The 20,258-nt window shown below is 39.0% G+C and overlaps 1 protein-coding gene across 11 annotated transcripts in view; it reads right to left on the bottom strand.

Annotated features, from left to right (window-relative positions):
- The window catches only part of ARMC3 (armadillo repeat containing 3), a 136,287-nt gene that overhangs the window by 18,367 nt on the left and 97,662 nt on the right, over positions 1 to 20,258 (bottom strand). For 9 of the 11 annotated variants that reach the window (XM_049881836.1, XM_049881837.1, XM_049881839.1 and 6 more), the window contains 5 exons: positions 19,248 to 19,384; positions 18,259 to 18,427; positions 15,209 to 15,306; positions 13,685 to 13,786; positions 13,139 to 13,246 (listed from right to left, as the gene is read on the bottom strand). In XM_049881836.1, the coding sequence (XP_049737793.1) occupies positions 13,139 to 13,246; positions 13,685 to 13,786; positions 15,209 to 15,306; positions 18,259 to 18,427; positions 19,248 to 19,384 (614 nt within the window). The remainder of the gene's footprint in view (positions 1 to 13,138; positions 13,247 to 13,684; positions 13,787 to 15,208; positions 15,307 to 18,258; positions 18,428 to 19,247; positions 19,385 to 20,258) is intronic. The other 2 variants (XM_049881838.1, XM_049881841.1) reach the window with 2 other exon arrangements.

The raw sequence follows: 20,258 nt of genomic DNA on the forward strand, positions 1-20,258 counted from the left end.
AAGACTTGGTTTGGCCCTTTGACTCTAGTTTCTGAAAACAACTGAGCAATCAAAATGCCTTTGTTTTCCAAAATAGCTGGGCATGTAAGGGCTGCACAGCCACCCCCCGCCCCCGCCACACACCTGAGGAACTAACTTCAGGAAGGGAAGGGGGCCTGATGCAGTTAGGCATATTCATTGATTGGATCCATCATAACTGTGCATTAAGCCTAAATCATGCATATTTGTTGAGGTCCCAATGACTAGGGCACCCGGGACCTTGGAGTGCTCTCTTTGGGGCTTCCAGGATTGCTGAGAACATCCATGTAGGGGAAAAGGTGCAGCACTTCCCCGAGTACAATGGAAGCCTTGTGCCAGGACTTCTCTCAGACCTTGCCTGATCCATTTCTTCACTGGTATCCTTTACGGTTATGATAAGTGGGTGAGTATAAGTGTAGATAACAGTCTTCATGAATGTTGTGAGCTGTTATAGAGAATTAACAAATCCACAAGGGCTGACAGTACAATTTGTATAGACCGAGCCCTGGGTTGCTGAGTTGCTGAGTATTAGGGAAAGGCTACACAGGCAGTCAATGAAGAAAGATAGGGTCCTTCTAGCTTGTTACCTAATCCTAAGTCCAAGGGGGCTAGAGAGAGGGAGAGAATGAAAGAAAGAGAGAGAAAGAGACCAGCTGGCTAGAGAGAGAGAGACCAGCTTGTCTGAAGTGCACAGAGTTGTGCTGACTCCTGAGCCTATGGCTACTCCTTGATGACCTAGCCTTAGGTAGCCAGGGGTGTCTTGACCTGGCTCAGCATAGCCTGGAGTGAGGTCTGATCTATATCTGGTGGCTAGGGTCAGGGAGAGAAATTGCCACGGAAGTGGCTGGCAATGAGGAATGGAAATGTGGGAAGGTGAGGCCTGGATCCACTTCCAGCTGGGAATGGGATTCATGCTGATCCTTGCTATGCAGCTAGCGATAAAGGTTCTCCTACCTTGCCTCTTTTATAGTGCAGTTTATAGGCTGGCAGTTGCACCAATTAGCCATTAAGGAAATGTAAATTAGAACCATGCTAAGATAGCACCAATCATATACTCAAATTGTTAAAATAAAAAAAAAAAAATACTGACAATACCAAGTGCTGGCAAGAATATGGAGCACTTAGAACTCTCATCCATTGCTGGTGAGAATGCACAATGGTACAACCACTCTGGAAAAGTCTGGCAGCGTGTTATAAAGTCAAACACACAGTTATTATACAACCCAGAAATCCCACTCCTAGTTATCTATCCTAGAGAAATTAAAATTTAGTCTCACACAGAAACTCGTACATGAACATTTATAACAGCTGTATTCATAACTACCGAAAAACTAGAAACCCAAATGTTCTTTAGGAGGTGGACAGATATACTATTGTACATCCATACAATGAATTACTACCCGAGAATGGAAAGGAATTAACTACTGATACACACAACAACTTGGATGAATATCACATGCATTACACGGAGTGGAAAAAATCCAGTCTTTGAAGGTTACGTACGGAATGATTCCACTTAGTTGGCATTCTTGAAAAGACTAACTACAGTAACAGAGAATGGATTAGTGGATACAAGGGGTTAGAATGTCTGGGGTGATGGAAATATTTTGTATGCTGATTGTGATGACGGTTACATAAATCTATTCTCCCATTAACACTCATAAAACTGAACACAAAAGTCAATTTTGTAACGCTAATTAAAAAATAAATTATCACGTATTCATTTTATATTTGCACAAGAGTTATGACTTCCCTGTTCCACACTATAAGCATTGTAGATGAGAAAGCTTTGCTCTTTATTCACTTCCTTTGGCTAACCCTAGCCACATTGCTGGTATGATCTGATGAGCTAAAGTTTCCACTTCCTGCTCCCGCACTCTACCTCAAACAGCTTGTCACAAACACGAACACTTTTAAGATGAAAGGATGCAACTATTATTTTGTTACAAGACTTTTAGGTTAATATATAATGTCTTGTCTGCCATTTGTACCTCAGTAAGACTTACTTTTTATACTTTTTTGAAGTGATCACCACTAGCTGAGAGCAGACCTTGAGAGAAAAGACAGGAAAGACAGAGCACGCTCTAGGAGGAAGTGGGGAGGATCTCAAAAGCCCTAGGCAAGAGCAGCTTTACAAGAGATGAAACATTTAAAAAGGAAGAGTCAAGGGTCATGAGGTCATAGTTTTTTCACTTCACAGCTGGGCCAGGAGCTCAGCCTGTTCATTATAAATCTTTTTAGATTTAGTTTTTTTTTTCTTAATAATTATCACAGTGCAAGTATAATAAATAGTAATCCCAGTTACAGATTTTAAGTAACTAATAGACACAAAATAAAGACACACTTCCCTTTTTGAAGCAGACAGATACCTGGCTTGCCCACAGAGGCAGATCAACATCTAGTTCAACCAGCACATTATAATTGAACTTAGTTTTGCATTTCAATTTTTCTGGCAAAACTTTGTCACTTAATTAATGTAAATAAACACCTTATCTTGAGATTTACAAAAGCTGTCACTTTACCTAAATATCTACCACATTTCTTTCTTTAAATATATTACTCCCTGTGACATTTGCCTACTTTTTTTATTATGCTAAAATAAATATAACATAACAGTTGTCATTTTAACCGTTCATAATGTTGTACAACCATCACCACTATGTGCTTCCAAAACTTTTTCATTGCCCCAAGCAGAAACTCAGCGCCGGGTAAACAATAACTCCCCATCTTCTCACTCTGCTCAGCCACTGGTAACCTCTAATCTACTTTGGTCTCTATGAATTTGCCTAGTCTAGATATTTCATGTACATGGGATCATACAATATTTGTCCCTTCGTGTCTGGCTTATTTCAGTCAGCATAATGTTAACAAGATCCATCCATGTCATTGCATTTATCAGAACTTCATTTTTCTTTATGGCTGAATAATTTCCCATTGTATGTATATACCACATCTATCCGTTCATATGTTGATGGATATTTAGGTTGTTTCCACCTTTTTGTTATTGTAAACAATGCTGCAATGAACATTGGTACATAAGTATCTGTTTGAGTTCCTGCTTACAAGTCCCTTGAGCAAATACCTAGAAGTGGAATTGCTGGGTGGTGCAAATGTTTAAGCGCTCTGCTAATCGAAAGGCCGGTGGCTCAGACCTATGCAGTGGTGCCTTGGAAGACAGGGCTGGCGATCTGCTTCCCAAAGGTCACAGCTTTGGAAACTCTACGGAGTAGATCTCCTCTGCATATATGAGGTTGCCATAAGTCAGAATCCATTTGATAGTAAATAACAACAACACAGTAATTACATGTTTAACTAACTGAGGAATTGTCAAACTGTGCTTATTGGCCATTTGGATATCTTCTTTGATAAAACTGTCTTTTCAAGTTCTTTGCTAATTTGTTTATTGGGTTTGTCTTTTGTTGCTGAGTTCTTTATGTATCCTAGATATTAAACCCTTATCAGATATATATTTCCAAATATTTTCTCCCATTCTATAGGCTGCCTTTTCAGTTTCTTTTTCTCTTTTTTATTGTTGTAAATATATATATATCAACGATTACCCTAAAGCAAAGACGAGAAGTTAAGGGGGCAGAGGAACTACAGTACAGGCAGTTTCTGGGTTGCAAATATTCGACCTGCAACAACCAGGAATTACGAACCAACCCCTGTAAAACCTGTTATATTAAAAATTCGAGGTACTTACAATGGTTTGTAATAACAAACGGGTGCTGCTTTGAGAGCACATCAAAACATTATTATTATTATTACTGTATCATGTTTAAGATGTTTTAATGTACCTGGAAGTGTTTCTTTAATGTTTTTTATGCATAGGAAGGTACACTGTATACCATATACTATATACTAAGACAAACATTTGACTAACTGAGGTTATGAACCCTACCTAATTGTTCTGACTTACAAACAAATTTGACTTAAAGACAGGCTTAAGAATAGAACGGGTTCCTAATCCATCAACTGCCTGTACTAGAAATGGAACAACCAGAATGCCATTAAAATGTTAATACATTGTAAACTTTCACTTAAAGCACGATAAAGATTTTTTTAATGCAAAAAAAAAAAAATTTTGACACGTTGTGAAAAATATAACTAATGTCGCTGATCAATTTGTGTAGAAATTGTCAAATAGAAACCTAATTTGCTGTGTAAACATTCTCCAAAAACACAATAAAACATTATTTAAATTACATTAATCATATTGACCAACCATCACCCATAATCATTGCCATTAAATTTCTCATCGCCATAAACAGAAACTTAATGCTTCCTGAATAACGACACCCCCTTTCACTGTCCCTCCCACCCCTGGTCACTACTAGTAAATTTTGGTCTCTTATAAGTTTGCCTATCCTTGTTATTTCATATCAGTGAGATAATACAATATTTGTCCTTTTACAATTGACTTATTTCACTCAACATAATGTTTTCAAGTTTCATCCATGTCGTAGCATGTATCAGGATTTCATTTCTCTTTATGACCGAGTAATATTCCATTGTATGTTTGTACCACATTTTGTTTATCCATTCATCCACTGGTGGGCATTTAGGTTGTTTCCACCTTTTGGCTAGTGTGAATAGTGCTGCAAAGAGCATTGGTGTACATGTATCTGTTTGCTTTGAAGTCCCTTGGGCATATATCTAGCAGTACAATTACTAGGTCATATGATAGTACTATGTTTAACTTTTTGAGGAACTGCCAAACTATTTCCACAGTGGCTATACCATTTTGCATTCCCACCAGCAATGGATAAGGGCTCCAATTTCCCCACATTTTTGCCAACATTTGCTATTTTCCGTTCCTTTTTTTTTTTTCAGCCATCCTAATGGGGGTGAAGTAGTATCTCATTGTGGTTTTCATTTGCATTTCCCTAATGACCAACGATGTTTCAGCATCTTATCATGTGCTTATTGGCCACTGTTATAACTTCTTTGGTGAAATGTCTATTTAAGTTCTTTGCTCGTATTTTGGGGGGGTTGTCTTTTTGTTGCATTGAAAGAGTTCTTTATACTTTCTGGATATTAAACTCTAATCAGATTTATGATTTCCAAATATTTTCTCCCATTCTGTAAATTGTGTTTTCACTTTCTTGATAATGCCCTTTGATGCACAATTTTTTTTTTTTTATTTTATTGAACTCCAATGTATCTATTTTTTTATCTTGTTGTTCATGCTTTTGGTGTCATATCTAAGAATTCATTGTCAAATACAAGGTTCTGAAGCTATATATATTCCTATGTTCTTTTCTAAGAGTTTTATGGCTTTAGGTTTTAAATTTAAACCATTGATCCATTTTCAGTTAATTTTCATATATGGTGTGTGGTTTGGGTCCAACTTTATTCTTCTGCATGTGGAGATTCAGTTGTCCAAGTACCACTTATTGGAGAGACTATTCATTTCTCATTGAATGGCCTTGGCACCCTTGTTGAAAATCAATAGGCCATAGATGTATATGAGTTTATTTCTGGACTCTCCATTCTATTGGGCTATATTTCTGTCCTTATACTATACCACATTGTTTTGATTTCTGTAGTTTTGTAATAAGTTTTAAAATTGGGAAGTATGAGTCCTCCCTCCTACTTTGTTCTTCTTTTTCAAGATTGTTTTGGCAATTTGGAGTGCCTACTTTTTTAAGGCAAGATTTTCTTATACACCTTTTTTTTATTATAATAAGGTGTAACAATATTAGGATTAGGCAGCAGCTTTTATTTTGCTGCCTCATCAGAACCCGAGAACTTAAAACAACAAATTTGTCACAGGGTCATGAAAGCCAGATAATGGGGCTAGGCTAGGCCAGACAGGTGAGTCTTCTAAGTTATGTATTCTGAAGTATTGATCATTCTCCTCCATTAGCAGTAAATTAGGGGTGGGAATTCTTTAAGTATTGCTTGAAGCGTAGGGTAGGAAAGGGGGATCAACTAAAGTCCACGTGAATTTCTTAAAAATTTCTTTGGGATAGAAACAGAAAAAATAATTTTGTCAATTACTACTTGAGAATTGCACAAAACTCTACTAATCATAAATGCCAAAAGTTATATATATTCTAATTATATATTACAGCAAGGTAAAGGAGTGAGTCTAATCACATATCATTAAATGCACCAGCCACATGGTATTATGGCAAAATCTCTACTCAAAAAGTGATATTACCTAGATATATCATTTTCACCCCTTTCCTTTTCTGTAAAATAAATAAATTGAACATCATCATATACATAGTAAGATTTTAGTAAATTAGGAACTGACACTAGGAAGGTCGAGTAGAACTGCAGGAAGCATATATAGGGTTCATCCATTTTCTAACGTTACAAGGTAACTTTGTAAGATTGGAGAGCTTGACTCCTGTGATTACTTGCACCACCCATAAGACAGATGCAGACGCAGGAGTGTTGTTCACTGAGTGTGCTGCCTGAAGTAAGAAGAAAGAACCATTTGGCATGTAGAAGATGATAGCTAGTGAATCAGGCTAAGCACTTCAGGAAGGTCAACTTTGAGTGATTAAAGAGATAATTTACTGGAACTCCTGAGCTATAGTTTCCTGCTGCTATTACCACAACGTATTGGATTTGGATTTCTTTCCATGAAGACTGCCAAGTTGTATTAATAAGGACTTCAATACTTGAATGAATTTCATTTCCCAGTGAATATGGAAACACACACTTGGAAATCACAAAATTAACTCCCTTAAAATTAACCCTCAGAAAGAACATCAAGACAGCAGAGCTTTTACCTTTCTTGCAGAGACATTCCAACAAAACTACCTCAGAAAACAGGATGTAGGGTAGAAATCCAAAACTCTAAGGATATTTTTCTGTGTTCATAGGTGGGTGTCTCAGTCATCTAGTGCTGCTATAAGAGAAATATCACAAGCGGATGGCTTTAACAAAGAGAAGTTTATTTCCTCACAGTAAAGTAGGCTAAAAGCCTAAATTCAGGGTATCAGCTCCGGGGGAAGGCTTTCCCTGTCACCCTTCTCATCCATGTTCCCCTGGACTAGGAGCATCTCCACGCAGGGACCACAGGTCCAAAGGATGTGCTCTGCTCCTGGCACTGCTTTCTCGGTGGTATGAGGTCCCCCTATCTCTCTGCTGGCTTCTATCTTTTATACCTGAAGAGATTTCCTCAAGACACAGTTCAATCTTGTAGATTGAGTCCTGCCTCACAAACACAACTGCTGCCCATCCTTCCTCATTAACATCGTACAGGCAGAATTTACAACATATAGGAAAATCACACAATACCTGGAGTCATGGCCCAGCCAAATTGAGATAAACTTTCTTTGAGGGGCATAGTTCAATCCATGACAGTGGGTGAATAGGTGGAATAGGTGGCTGGTAGGGTAGATAGAGATATTTGTCTGGCTCCAAATTGTATATTAACATTTTCAAAACTTAATCACGTGTCCTCTTCTGATACCATCAACTATTTGAATATATTAATTATAGGGCAAGGCTGGTGGGGTATATAGAGAAATATAAGGTATGAACCCAGCCCACTCAGAATTCCACTTTAGGTGGGAAGATTTTCGTATATGAAAAAAAGAATCACATCACACAGCATGCGATAAATTTCAGATGAGTAATAAACTCAATGACATCTGTGTCAAAAGAAATCTTTTCTAATTGTCCTGGTTAGAGGGTGGGAAAGGGATATCATTCGAAATGGAGATGGGCTTTGTTCTTGGTCTAAGAGGGTAGATAGTGTGTGTGTATGCACGCACGCACATGTGTAAGTGTGTGTGTGTACACAGTTTATTTCATTTACCGTCTGTCTTGCCACTAGAATGTAAGTTACATGAGGGCAGAGGTTTTTGTTCACTGTTGTATCTCCAATACTGGAACAATTCCTGGCATACAGTAGGTGCTCAATACATATTCGTTGAATGAATGAATAAATTTAAGAAGATGAGATATTATTTAAATGTGACTAAAAGACAGTATCTGTGTATATTGGTAAGGGAGCCAAACATCTATTCCTTTCATTAGTCAGAATTCAATATCTAATTTGCAAAGACTTAATCAAAAAGTATTTCTTTACTGCACCTGATGTGCCTGATACTATTCTAGATTCTATGAAAATAAATATGAAAAAAGTACGGTCCCAGATCTCAAGAAACTCATTGCTTAACAGGAAAGACAAATAAATCAATACCAATCAGTGCAGATTATACGCAAGACATAGAATCAAATTAACAAAGAAAACCCATTGCCGTTGTGTCGACTCTGACTCATAACGACCCTATAGGACAGAGTAGAAATGCCCCATTGAGTTTCCAAGGAGCACCTGGTGGATTCGAACTGCTGGCCTTTTGGTTAGCAGACATATTTCTTAACCACTACGCCACCAGGGTTTTCAAATTAACAAAGAAGTGGATACTAATAGAGAATGTTTAAGCTGAGGTGGTCAGGGAAGGCTTCACAAAAACCAAAGTATAGATAGAATGAAGAAAGAATAGGAATCCACCACAGCTAGTCTAGGCAGCGAGCAGCGTGAATAACCTGTTGTCTAACATGTGCATGTGCTCTGGTGGCAGGGGAGAAGGCTGAAGTGGCAGGGAGGGCTGGCAGCACAAAGGGCTGGGTGTGCCCTGGTGGAAGTCCAGACTTCATCTGGATGCTTTAGACAGAGCAGATAGGACTAAGAGATTGATTCAGTGCTGGGGATAAGGAAGAAAAAGAACTTTAAGATGATTCCTAGTACAGCAGCATAGTTGCTGTTGAATTGACTCCGACTCATGGTGACCCCATGTGTGTCAGAGTTGAACTGTACTTCATAGGGTTTTTAATAGCTGATCTTTTGGAAGTAGATTGCCAGGCCTTTCTTCCAAGGTGACTCTGGGTGGATTGGAACCTTCAACTTTTTGGTTAACATCCAAGTGCCTTAACTGTTTGCATTACCTGGGGGACTAAGATGATTCCTAGGCTTGGGTAATTGTATGGGAACATTAATCAGCATAGGAACAGAAGAAGAGGAAGCTGGGAGTTGGGAAGAATAGAGTTCAGCTTGGAACATATTGAGCCTGGCGTGCTTATCAGGGTAGAGAGATCCAATAGGCAGCTGGACTATATAGGTCTGAAGTCCAACATAGAAGGTCAAACTGGGGGATAAATTGGAGTAGTAGCTGAAAGTACACATAGAGTGTAAGAAAAGGAGTGGACAGCGAATGCTGGAGAATATTAGTACTTAAGGAATTTGTAGAGGATGAAAAAAAAAAAAGAGGAGACAGCAATAGAGGCCGAAATGGAAGGGACTTATCTACAGAACAAAGTGACATGGATCAAATGAGACTGAGATGTTAGTGCTTCAAAATGTTGAAGAAAATGTTAATGCCAGATATCACAATAAAACAAACCATGGCTATATGAAGATCAGCCTTTTGATATTCATAAGTATACAAAATAACTTCTAATCCATAAGGACCGCCCTCTTTCTTTCCCCCAATATATTTAGGATTACGAACCAGACTGCCCTATGAGAAAATAAAATAATAAAAAAAGAGCCAAGAATAGCAGAAGAACTAAAGATTAAATCTGGTGTGCTGATTGTCTGGTGAGGGCCGGAGGGAAAGGAGTGTTTTGACGGATGGGTAATACATAGAACAGGTCCGTGTGGCCACTCATCAGTCAAGTGGCCTACCCTTCCCTTATCAAGGTGGTAGAAGGCTGATATTCCCCATGGCCACAGCTGAGTAGACCAAGGATTGAATTCTGCCTCAAAACCACCCAGTCTTTCCGCTGGCCTGTGAAAATAAAATTGTCTTTTTCGTGAATACGCACTAAGAGGCACATACATTGTACTTAATTGTTGTTGGGTTTTGGGACTGAAGGGTTATTTGGAATTGGGGACACATGTGGCCTTGTAGAAAACCAGAGTCATATATAAGCTACAGTTAAGGCAATAACTAAAAGAAAACAAAGAAGAATAGCAAAGTGACTTATAAATAAGATACTATCCATGGGGAGAGAGAGATAGTGAGGGGAAGAGAGAGATAAACCCTACAGTTGGCTTTATTCCCTGGAGGGCTGGCTGCATTTCCTGCTGTGGATTCTAGGGGGTTGCTTTACTTTATGCAACAGTGTGTTCTGGCTCCTTACAACTATGCTTACTACAACAATAACAATAACAATGATAGCTAACATTTGTTGAGTGTTTGCCATGTGCCAGACACTGCTCTATGCAGTTTAGATGTGTTACCTTATTTAATCTTCATAACAACACTATGAAAGAGGTACTATTTTTATTTCCATTTTATTGATGAGGAAACTGAGGCAAAAAGAAGGTAACTAACTTCCTCACAGGATATAGTTGTCACAAATAAGCAACCATTTCCTATAAAAGTTCAAAATTCTAGTCTCTTGAATAAACTTTAAATCGTATGACAACCAAGCACTGTGCTAAACACTGGGGGCATGTTCTTGCCCTCCAGGAGCTCTCGGTCCAGTAGGGGGAGAAGCACAGAGAGGGAAAAAGCAAAGGGAAGGGAAGGAAAAGCAGAGTAGGAGCAGTGATCAGAGTAATGAGCAGCAGAGACTCTGACAAGAGAACAATAAAGTCAGAGACAAAACAAACATCTCTGAGGCCTGAGGAGGGGAGCAAACCACCACCTACACCTTAGGAGACCTCAGGGCCCAGTCTTCGTTTAAAAAGTAGATGTTTGGTGTATGTGCCAAATGGCCTCTGACACCACAGTGCCTCTTGAAGGCTTTACGTCCACAATAATCAGAGGGTCATGGAGTGTGGCAGGAGGCTAAAATGGCTTTTTGGAAGAACCCATGAAAGTGCTCACAAGAGAAAAAAATATGTTTAAAAACTAGGTAGACATGGAAAAAATATATATATATGTTTAAAATATGCCAGGCCCAATAAGCACAAAACTACATTGTCCAACCAAGTTAAGACTTTCCTCCTGTTTTCCTCTCTTCTGGCTTGTTGCTTCTACCCTGAAGGGGCAGAGATTTTGGTGAGCAAGATGGGGAGGGAGGTGGAAGCCCAGGCAGGGGAAGAGGGCGCTCTGCACAACTCTGGTGTACACCTTAAAAAAAAGGCAGCAGCTGAGGAAGGGGAGAAATTCAACCTTAAATTGATTAGTATATAGCGTTGGACTTTTAAATGACTGACTTGAGACTGCTGTGTCTGTTCTCTTTTTTTTTTCTTTAATAATATTTTATTGTGTTTTTGGTGAAGGTTTACACAGCAGGTTAGGTTCTCATTCAACAAGTTGTTGTATACAAGTTGTTCAGTGACACTGGCTACATTCTTCACCATGCCTGAACATCTCATTATTTCCGTTCTGGTTTTTCCATTTCCATTAGTCTAGTTTCCCTGCCCCCTTACATCCTCATCTTTGATTTAAATTTAATTGTTGGTCATTTGGTCTTATATAGGTGATTTTTTTAAAGGAGCACAGTACTTACGGGTGAAAGTCATTATTTTTTGAGCCACTTTGTTATTTAGCTACAAGGTGATCTCAGGGGTTAGTCTCAGTTCAAGGTTTGGAGAGTATCTCAGGTCAGTAGTCTAGGGGAGTCCTCTGGTCTCAACCAGTCCAGTAGGTCTGTTTTTTTGTTTTTTTCTTTTTAGGAATTTGAGGTTCTGTTCTATGTTTCTTTCCCATTCTATCAGGATCTATCTATTGTGGCCCTGATTAGAATGGTTGGCAGTGGTAGCTGGGCACCATGTAGTTCTTCTGGTCTCAGGGTAGATGAGGCCATGGTTCCTGCAGGCTATTTGTCCTGTACACTAGCTTTTTCTTTCAGTCTTTGGTTTCCTTCTTTCTCATTTGCTCCAGGTGTGTAGAGGCCAATAATTATATTTTAGATGGTCACTCACAAGCGTTTAAGACCTAGACACTACTTACCAAACTAGAATGTAGAACATAACTTTAGGAACTATATTATGCCAAATGACCATAATGTCCCAGGAGACTATGGTCCTAATCTTCAAACCCAGAAACTCAATCCTATGAGGTGTTTGGTTATGTCTAAGAAGTATCTGTAACTGTGTCCCCTATGTGCTTTATTAAATATATGAACATATAGTCACATAGATGCATATACATTTAAATATTTTTTTTTAATTTTGTATAAACACACATATACGCATACCTATACACATATTGGAAACCCTGGTGGCGTAGAGGTTAAGTGCTACGGCTACTAACCTGGAGATCAGCAGTTCAAATCGACCAGGCACTCCTTGGAAACTCTATGGGGCAATTCTATTCTGTCCTATAGGGTTGCTATGAGTCGGAATCCACTCGACGGCAGAGGTTTGGGTTTTTTTGTTTGTTTTATACACATATATGCCTACATACATACATATATACCTGCATATATATTTTTTGGTTGTTTTTGCTTTTGTTTCAAAATTATGTATGGCATAGCAATTACCAACAGGTCGTTTTCTCTTGTGTACTTTTCAGTGACATTGTTTGCCTTCCTCAAGCTGTGCACACTCTACCCTCATTAGGTGTTACCTTTCCTATCACTGAAAATAACAAGTGCTTACTGTCTAGAGAGTAAACCCCTCCATCCCTGGTAACCACTAATGAACTTCACTTTCTGTATATCATAAATGCGAGAAGTACGATGTGTATATATTTTTGTTACTGACTTATTTCACTCAACATAATGTCCTGCAGGTTCATCCACATTCCAAGATGTTTTGGAAACTCTTTTTCTTTATGGCTGAGTAACATTCCATCATATGTATGTACCACATTTTGCTCATCCATTTATCCCCTGATAAAGCAAATAAGTTGCATCCATCTTTTTGCTACTGTGAATAGTGCCGCCACGAACATGGGTGTGCACATGTCTGTTCTCATTTTTTAACCAAAGTGACTGTAGGACTTTATAGTGTGATCGGAGTGACCTGAGTTTTGTCCAGATGCAGGAAAAGAAACTTCCTCTGGATACATTTTAAAGACACAGCAAGAGACAAAAATAAAATTTCTTTTAAATTGCATTTCATGAGTCTTGCTTAGTTCAACATATTAATAAGAAATCCTCCTATTTAAAAGGCACACCTCCCTGTCACCAACCTTGCTGGGTCACTGAAATGTGTGGGGATTATAATTCGGAGAACACAATATACATGCCCTACCTTGATCCTTTTTCTTTTGTAGCACTTTTGCTAAGAACAGTGTTTCGTCCAGAAGTGGGTTCCGATTTCTCTTCTGTGGGAGATCCAACTCCAGCGCTAGAATGATAACTACTTTTTCTTGTCATTTTGAAAAAAACCACAACGAATTTCAATCATACAGAAAATATCAACACATTACATTTGTAAGGTATTTTATAGTTAATAAGGTTTTTCTTTTTTTTACTTCCCTTATAAGCTTTAATTCCTTTCCCCACTATGAGGCATGGAGAACAGGCATTATCCTATTTACGGATAAGAAAACCAAGCCTACTGCCACAGGCACTAAGTCATCTGCTCAAAATCTCCCCCTAGGCCCATAGCAGACAGAATGTGAAACCAGGTTTCCCAGCCCTTTTCTAGTGACCTTCTCCTCAGAAATTATAAAAAGCAATGATGTCATTATATTACCATAATAACAATAAAAATGAAGTTGCCAAAATCTATATTTGTTTAGATTCAAACAAATTAAGGGGATAATTACCAGAATAGAGATGATAATTTTCTTACCTGGTCTTTTCTTTACTTGCTCTCCTTAAGGAAGATGAGGAAGAAATACTTCGTCCATAACCAATGTCTGATGACTTATCTTCCATAGACAGAGGTGGAGGACTAAAATTTTACACATGTGAAATTATGTACAAATTAAAATGATTTGTCAATATTGGCTTGTGTCCCACAAAGTGGGCAGATTTTTTGTGAAAATCACATTGATGCTGATTTTAACAGTGACATTATCATTTTAAAAGCATAAAAGAGAGCTCAAGATGAGATAAAATGGATGTATTATAAAGCTTTTTCATGAGCTAGAACAGGAAACATTTTAATAAAATGTATCACTAATATGTAGATATTATATAGATATACATGGCCATTTTGAAGAAGAATGTTGAAACTTTCATTTTTAGCTCTACTATTCTTTTTTCAAAAATGCTGGACAATAGTTATACCACAGTATTCAGTTCTGGAGACTTGTCAACAGAAATCATCTTGGTTTGCTCCTACCTATTTATGCTTTCTTCACTTAATCCATGTTACCAGAAGGGTAAGAGGCCCTGACTGCAGAAATATATTTGGAATTGGCTGGTAACATGGAGTTAAAGGAAGATAGCTAGAATATGTCGGATTTGTGGTGGGGGTTGTTCCCTTGTCTCTACTATGTCAGGCTTATGGACCAGTGTTTATTTTTGTGGTGGTGCTAGATGCAAAGGAAAGAAAAAAATATCATACTGGGAAGATTTACACATTTACATGTTTTAATGGACAAGCAAAAAAAAAAAAAATTGCTTCCTCTAGCTCAATTGGGATAACATAGTTTATAAAGAAAATGTTCTACATTCTACTTTGGCGAGTAGTGTCTGGGGTCTTAAAAGCCTGTGAGCAGCCATCTAAGATATTCCACTGGTCTCACCCCTTGGGAGCAAGGGAGAATGAAGAAAACTAAAGATACAAGGGAAAGATTTATCCAAAGGACTAATGGACCACAACTACCACAGCCTCCACCAGACAGAGTCCAGTACAACTAGATGGTGCTCGGCTACCATCACTGACTGCTCGGATGGGTATCATAATAGAAGGTCCAGAACAGAGGAGGAGAAAAATGCAGAACAGAATTCTAACTCACAAAAAAAGACCAGACTTACTGGCCTGACAAGACTGGAGAAACTCCGAGAGTATGGCCCCCAGACACCCTTTCAGCTCAGTAATGAAGTCACTTCTGAAGTTCACCCTTCATCCAAAGATTGGACAGGCCCATAAAACAAAACAAGACTACTGAAGCACACCAGCCCAGGGGCCAGGACTAAAAGGCAGGAGGGGACAAGAAAGCTGGTAATAGGGAACCCAAGGTTGAGAAGGGGAGAGTGTTGACATGTCACGGGGTTGTTAACCAATGTGTCAGAAAACAATATGTGTTAATTTGTTCTGTAAACCTTCATCTAAAGTTCAATAAAAAAGAAAAGAAAAGAAAAAGGTCTTTTGCAGCAAAAAAAAAAAAAAAGCTTCCCTGCATCCCTCCTCCCCTCAAAGACTCACACTTCAGATTTATTGTTAATTAAGAGTATTGCACGCTGATCGTTTGGTTCTTTTAAGGAAAGCTCCTTCAATGGCAGAAGTTTGGTTCCATGGTTTATCTGTAAGATAATTTAAGGCTCATTTTTTCAATGAATACTGATAGAATATGTTCTCAACCTGTTTAAGATGTCTAATTTCACACACACACACACACACACACATATACAGACAGAGAAAGACAAACAGAGAGAGAGAGAGAGAATGATAAACTCTAGATAGAAATAGGAACCTGAAGGCCCACAGTGGAATCAAGCTTGTGGACATCCTTGCTTTAGGGCAAGATGTATCTATCCCTCCAGTTCCCCACAATGGCTACTGTTGTGTACTCCGCTGCTTCGCACCATACTTATTAGCCTGGCTCCTGAAAGCATTTGATTTTGCAAATCCATTTATACTCATAGGAGGGAATTCATTGTCTGTAAAAGTAACTAAATACTGAAACAGATTATTAAAAATGTTTTGAGGATATTTAAAACCAAGCTAGACAAAGCCCTATACTGGCAATTTTATCAGCCTGGAGGGGAAAAGTTTAGATCCCATCACCTTCTGAGATCTTTTCTCAATCAAGTTATCATTAGATCCCTCTCTCATCCAAGATACTTTTCGTGATCTTTTTAAATAAGACGGACCATGCCATTCTTCTGCCTAGTTTCCCATTTCACTCAGAGTGAAGGCCAAAGTCTTTCCGAAGGTCTGCAAGGTCTCCATGATCTGGCTTCCCTTTGTCCCTTTGAATCTGGCTCTACTATCCTTCCCCTTTGTTCGCTCAGCTCTAGCTGCACTGACCTATTGCTGTTCTCTAAACGTGAGGCATGTTTACACTGCGAAGCACATTTGTACCAGCTATTTCCTAGAGGGCCCTTTCTCCAAGTATTCACATGGCTCTATCCCTCATCTCCTTCAAATTTTTGCCAGGTGAGGCCTACCTAACCACAACCTTTAAATTGCAACCACCAATCACAGTACTCTCAGCCCTATAGAGTCCCCTTAACCTGCCTACACTCTTTCTTTACCTTCTTAGCGCTAGTTATTTCTATCATATTACATAATTGACTTATCATGTTTGTTGTTTATTTTCTCCCCCGACTGCAGTCTAAGTACCATGGGAGTGTGGATCTTTGTCTCTTTTGTTCACTGACATATTTGAAGTCTCCAATATTAGCAACTTAATGTTTACTGAATGAATGAATCAGGGGATTTCTCCTTTATAGATGAAACTGTCACATTAAGTTTTTTTAAATTTCATGACCAAATATATCTTGTCAGAGTTTTATCTATTCTATGGCAACGTTTTTCTGGTAAATGTTCCTTGTTGGTTTTTCTGCTCTTTTCTTCATTTTTCTTATATTAACTAGCCCTGGTGGCGCAGTGGTTAAGAGTTATGGCTGCTAACCAAAAGGTCAGCAGTTTAAATCCACCAGCCGCTCCTTGAAGCCCTATGGGGCAGTTCTCCTCTGTCCTATAGGGCTGTGATGAGTCAGAATCAACTCCACAGCAAGGGAGTTTTTATTTTATTTTTTGGTATCTTCGTTCCATTCTGTGCCAATTTTTATTAAATTATTTATCTCTGAATGAGTCGGGTCTTCTTGGACCAGAGATTTTTCAGTGCTTTGTGTGTGTGTTATGGAGGGGAGGGGTACGCTGGGAGGGCAGGGGGGCGGTGAAGACAGGAGAAAGAGTCTGAGTTAAGTTTTAGGCTGGCTGTTTTTATTATTCAAAAGCTCTTTAAGTCTCTGCTGCCACACTGAGTGCTTCCTGCCAGCGTGGCTCGCTATCGGCTATAGGATTATTTTATGGCCCTGTCTCTCCTGCATCTTTGAACAAAACTGTTCAAAAAGGGCTTCTGCTGCCAGCCTTGCACACCCTGGTTCCTGAGTTCCTGCACCCACCTGGAGAACAAGGAATACAACTTTTGCATTCTGAGTTCTCCCATCACCTCAGGAAGTATATTTTTTTATGGTGATTTCTGAGATCTTCCACCACTAGCTCTCTGGCCCCACTCTGCGCATCTTCCAGTTTTTTTCTTTTTCTTTTTCATTTCTTTCTCCTGCACAGATTCTTCCTGATCTCAGGGGCTGTTTGCAGCCTTTCAATGTTTTAAAGTCTGTGGATCATATCTGTTTTCTAGTTTGGCCTAAAATGGGATTTGGGGGTTTCTTTTATTTATTTTCCCTATTCCCCTTGTTGCTTTCGATTTCTAGAAGAAATCGTTCAAAATGCACTCAAAGATTTGAGACTTTAGCCTCCCATTCCTCCTAACATTAACATTGCATAACACTGCCTGTTGTTTTTAAAAACATCATAATAAATGCAGTTGATTAAAATAATATCCTCCGTTACATTTTAAATCCGTTATTATAATTTGACTAATTTTAATATGTTAAAATTAATAAAATGAAAAACATGTTCCTATCCTTATCACTAATACTAAGCCCTCAAACCCATTCCTCTCGAGTCGATTCTGACTCAGCGATACTAAGCCCCAGAAGTAATAAAATTCCCAAAGTTAAAATTCTCCTTCTTCTATTTCTTATTTGAAATTTGAGGCTAACATTAGCCAGCTGATTTAACTACAAGTAATCAGATTCTCGTTAAAATGGTACAAAAATGCAAAAATAGCCAAAGTTATGGACAAAGTGACGATTTCCAAATTCCTGTCTATAAATATAATAAATATGTTGTCGTTGTTGTTGTTAGGTGCAGTCAAGCCTGTTAAGACTCATAGCGACCCTATGCACAACAGAAAGAAACCCTGCCCGGTCCTGTGCCACCCTCAAAATCGTTGTCGGGCTTGAGCCCACTGTTGCAACCACTGTGTCAGTCCATCTCGTTGAGGGCCTTCCTCTTTTTCACTGACCCACTACTTTACCAAGCATGATGTCCTTCTCCAGGGACTGATGCCGCCTGATAAATATGATAGGTGATTGTAAAATTGCAATGTAATGGCATTGTCACTTAAGAAAAAAATCATCATCATACATACTAATATACAAATAAGTGTTGCCACTTACCCGGCCACAATCATAGAATCCATCACTAATTATGTCACAGGATGACAAATAGCCAGTCTGGCTATATTTCAGGGGGAGGTTGTTGTTGAGCAATTTGTTATAAGCTGCCTCACTGAATTTATTTTTTCGACTTACTGACAGATTAATTTCTTCAAGGATATCTAAAGCCCTGCCAAAAAAGCCAGAAAGCATTATTTGCCTTGTAGAAACAATTCAACATGAGGCTGCCGCTTGTATACCTACTTATGATCCTGAATGAAGAATTGAGATGGAAAGTTTAAAGCCTCCCCCACCCATCCTTTTGGATAAAGTAATATTGACATAATTATGAAACCAAATCAACACTTTTTGAGGACATGTGCCATGTAGTAACTCATAATCAAACCACTGAAAAGGATACTCTCAGAGAAAAAAAGTTATTTGCTCACTTACAACTCTTTCATCTCATCAGGCAATATGTATAAAGAATAAAAATTATTAGAAATTAATAGTGTACACCTGCCTATGGAGCCTTAAAACCCTATTTGCTGATATGCTAAAGATAACAAACTAATGTGCTGTTCATAAGGAGAACCTATTTGGTGAGGGTGGCTAAGTATGGAATTCTGGTGAAACGTTTGAGATCAGTGGTGAGAACATAAAGATAGTGTTCACTCATTCTATTTTAGTCTTGGCAGTTGAGAGACAAATAGGACTCTGTTGTCACTAGCGGAGGAAGGTGAAGGGTAGCATTCATCAAGAGGAAAAAGAAAGGCAGATGATAATTTTTGTGAAGGGTGTTGTGGGAGCTCTTGGAGGTGGGGAAATGAGCACAGACGTCCCCTCCTCTTAGCAGTCCCTCCAGAGATGCGGTGGGGTGTGCACGCACGGCTCCTGAGCACTCTGTGGACTGAGAGTCCACTCTGTTTAACCTTCCTTGGGGTGGGAGAAGCTGCTGCTTCTTTTTCTGCCTCCGTCTTAGCCAGACACTTGCGGCAGCATGCACTCACCTGAGCCTGCACAACTCGGTGGCCATCAGCTCATCGTTGGCACAGACCGTCACAGCCCAGCTGGCATGCCGCCTGACTTCGTCATTCTTGGAATGCAAAAGTTCTACAAGGGGCTCCAGTCCACCTGCATTTTTTAACTAAAAGCAGAAACCAAAATTTTACACATTAAGAGTATAGAGTGTAAGTACTTATGCTTAAAAAGCCTCATTATTTGATGGCTAAAAATTCTAAGTATGTAAAAACATTTTAGAATGTGTCCATACTTAGATTTATTAAACTGAGAAAAAAGAGTCCATCTATTGAAAAACCTTATGGTCGGGAGCCCAGTCTTATGTTTGAAGTAAAGAAAAGAGGCCAGAGTTGAAGAATAGAAGGTGATCATGATTTTACATGGGGCAGGGATGGGGGACAGGGTGTGCCTACAAATGAATGCCCTGTATGTAGTCACTCTACTTCTCAACACTGAATGTTCATTTGACCCTATGGTAGACAAATTAATGGTCCACCCAAAATATCTACATCCTAACCATACAGGGTTGCTGTAAGTCGGAATTGACTTGAAGGCAATGGTTCTTTTTATTTTTTAATCCTTGGAAAGGCCTTTGCAGATGTGGTTAAGGATTTGAGATGAGGAGATTATCCTGGATTATCTGCTTTGGCCTAATAGATCACAAAGGTCCTTGGAGTATCAGAAGAAGAAGAAGAAAAAGATGCCATAGAGCCAGAGGTTGGAATGGCATGCTTTGAAAGTGGAAGAGGGGACCACAAGCCAGGAAAGGCACGCAGCCTCTAGAAGTTGGAAAGGGCAAGGAAACAAGTTTTACCCTTAAGCCTCCAGAAAGACTGCAGCTCTGCCAACACTTTGATTTTAGTCCATAAGATGCACTTGTGGACTTTTGATCTCCCAAACTGTAAAATAATAAATTAGTGTTGCTTTAAGCCACTGAATTTGTGGTGGTTTGTTATAGAAGCCATAGGAAACTAATACACACCCCAAGGGTGGGGCAGGAG

This window comes from Elephas maximus, chromosome 4 (genome assembly GCF_024166365.1).
Source record: "Elephas maximus indicus isolate mEleMax1 chromosome 4, mEleMax1 primary haplotype, whole genome shotgun sequence".
Taxonomy (NCBI): Eukaryota; Metazoa; Chordata; class Mammalia; order Proboscidea; family Elephantidae; genus Elephas; species Elephas maximus.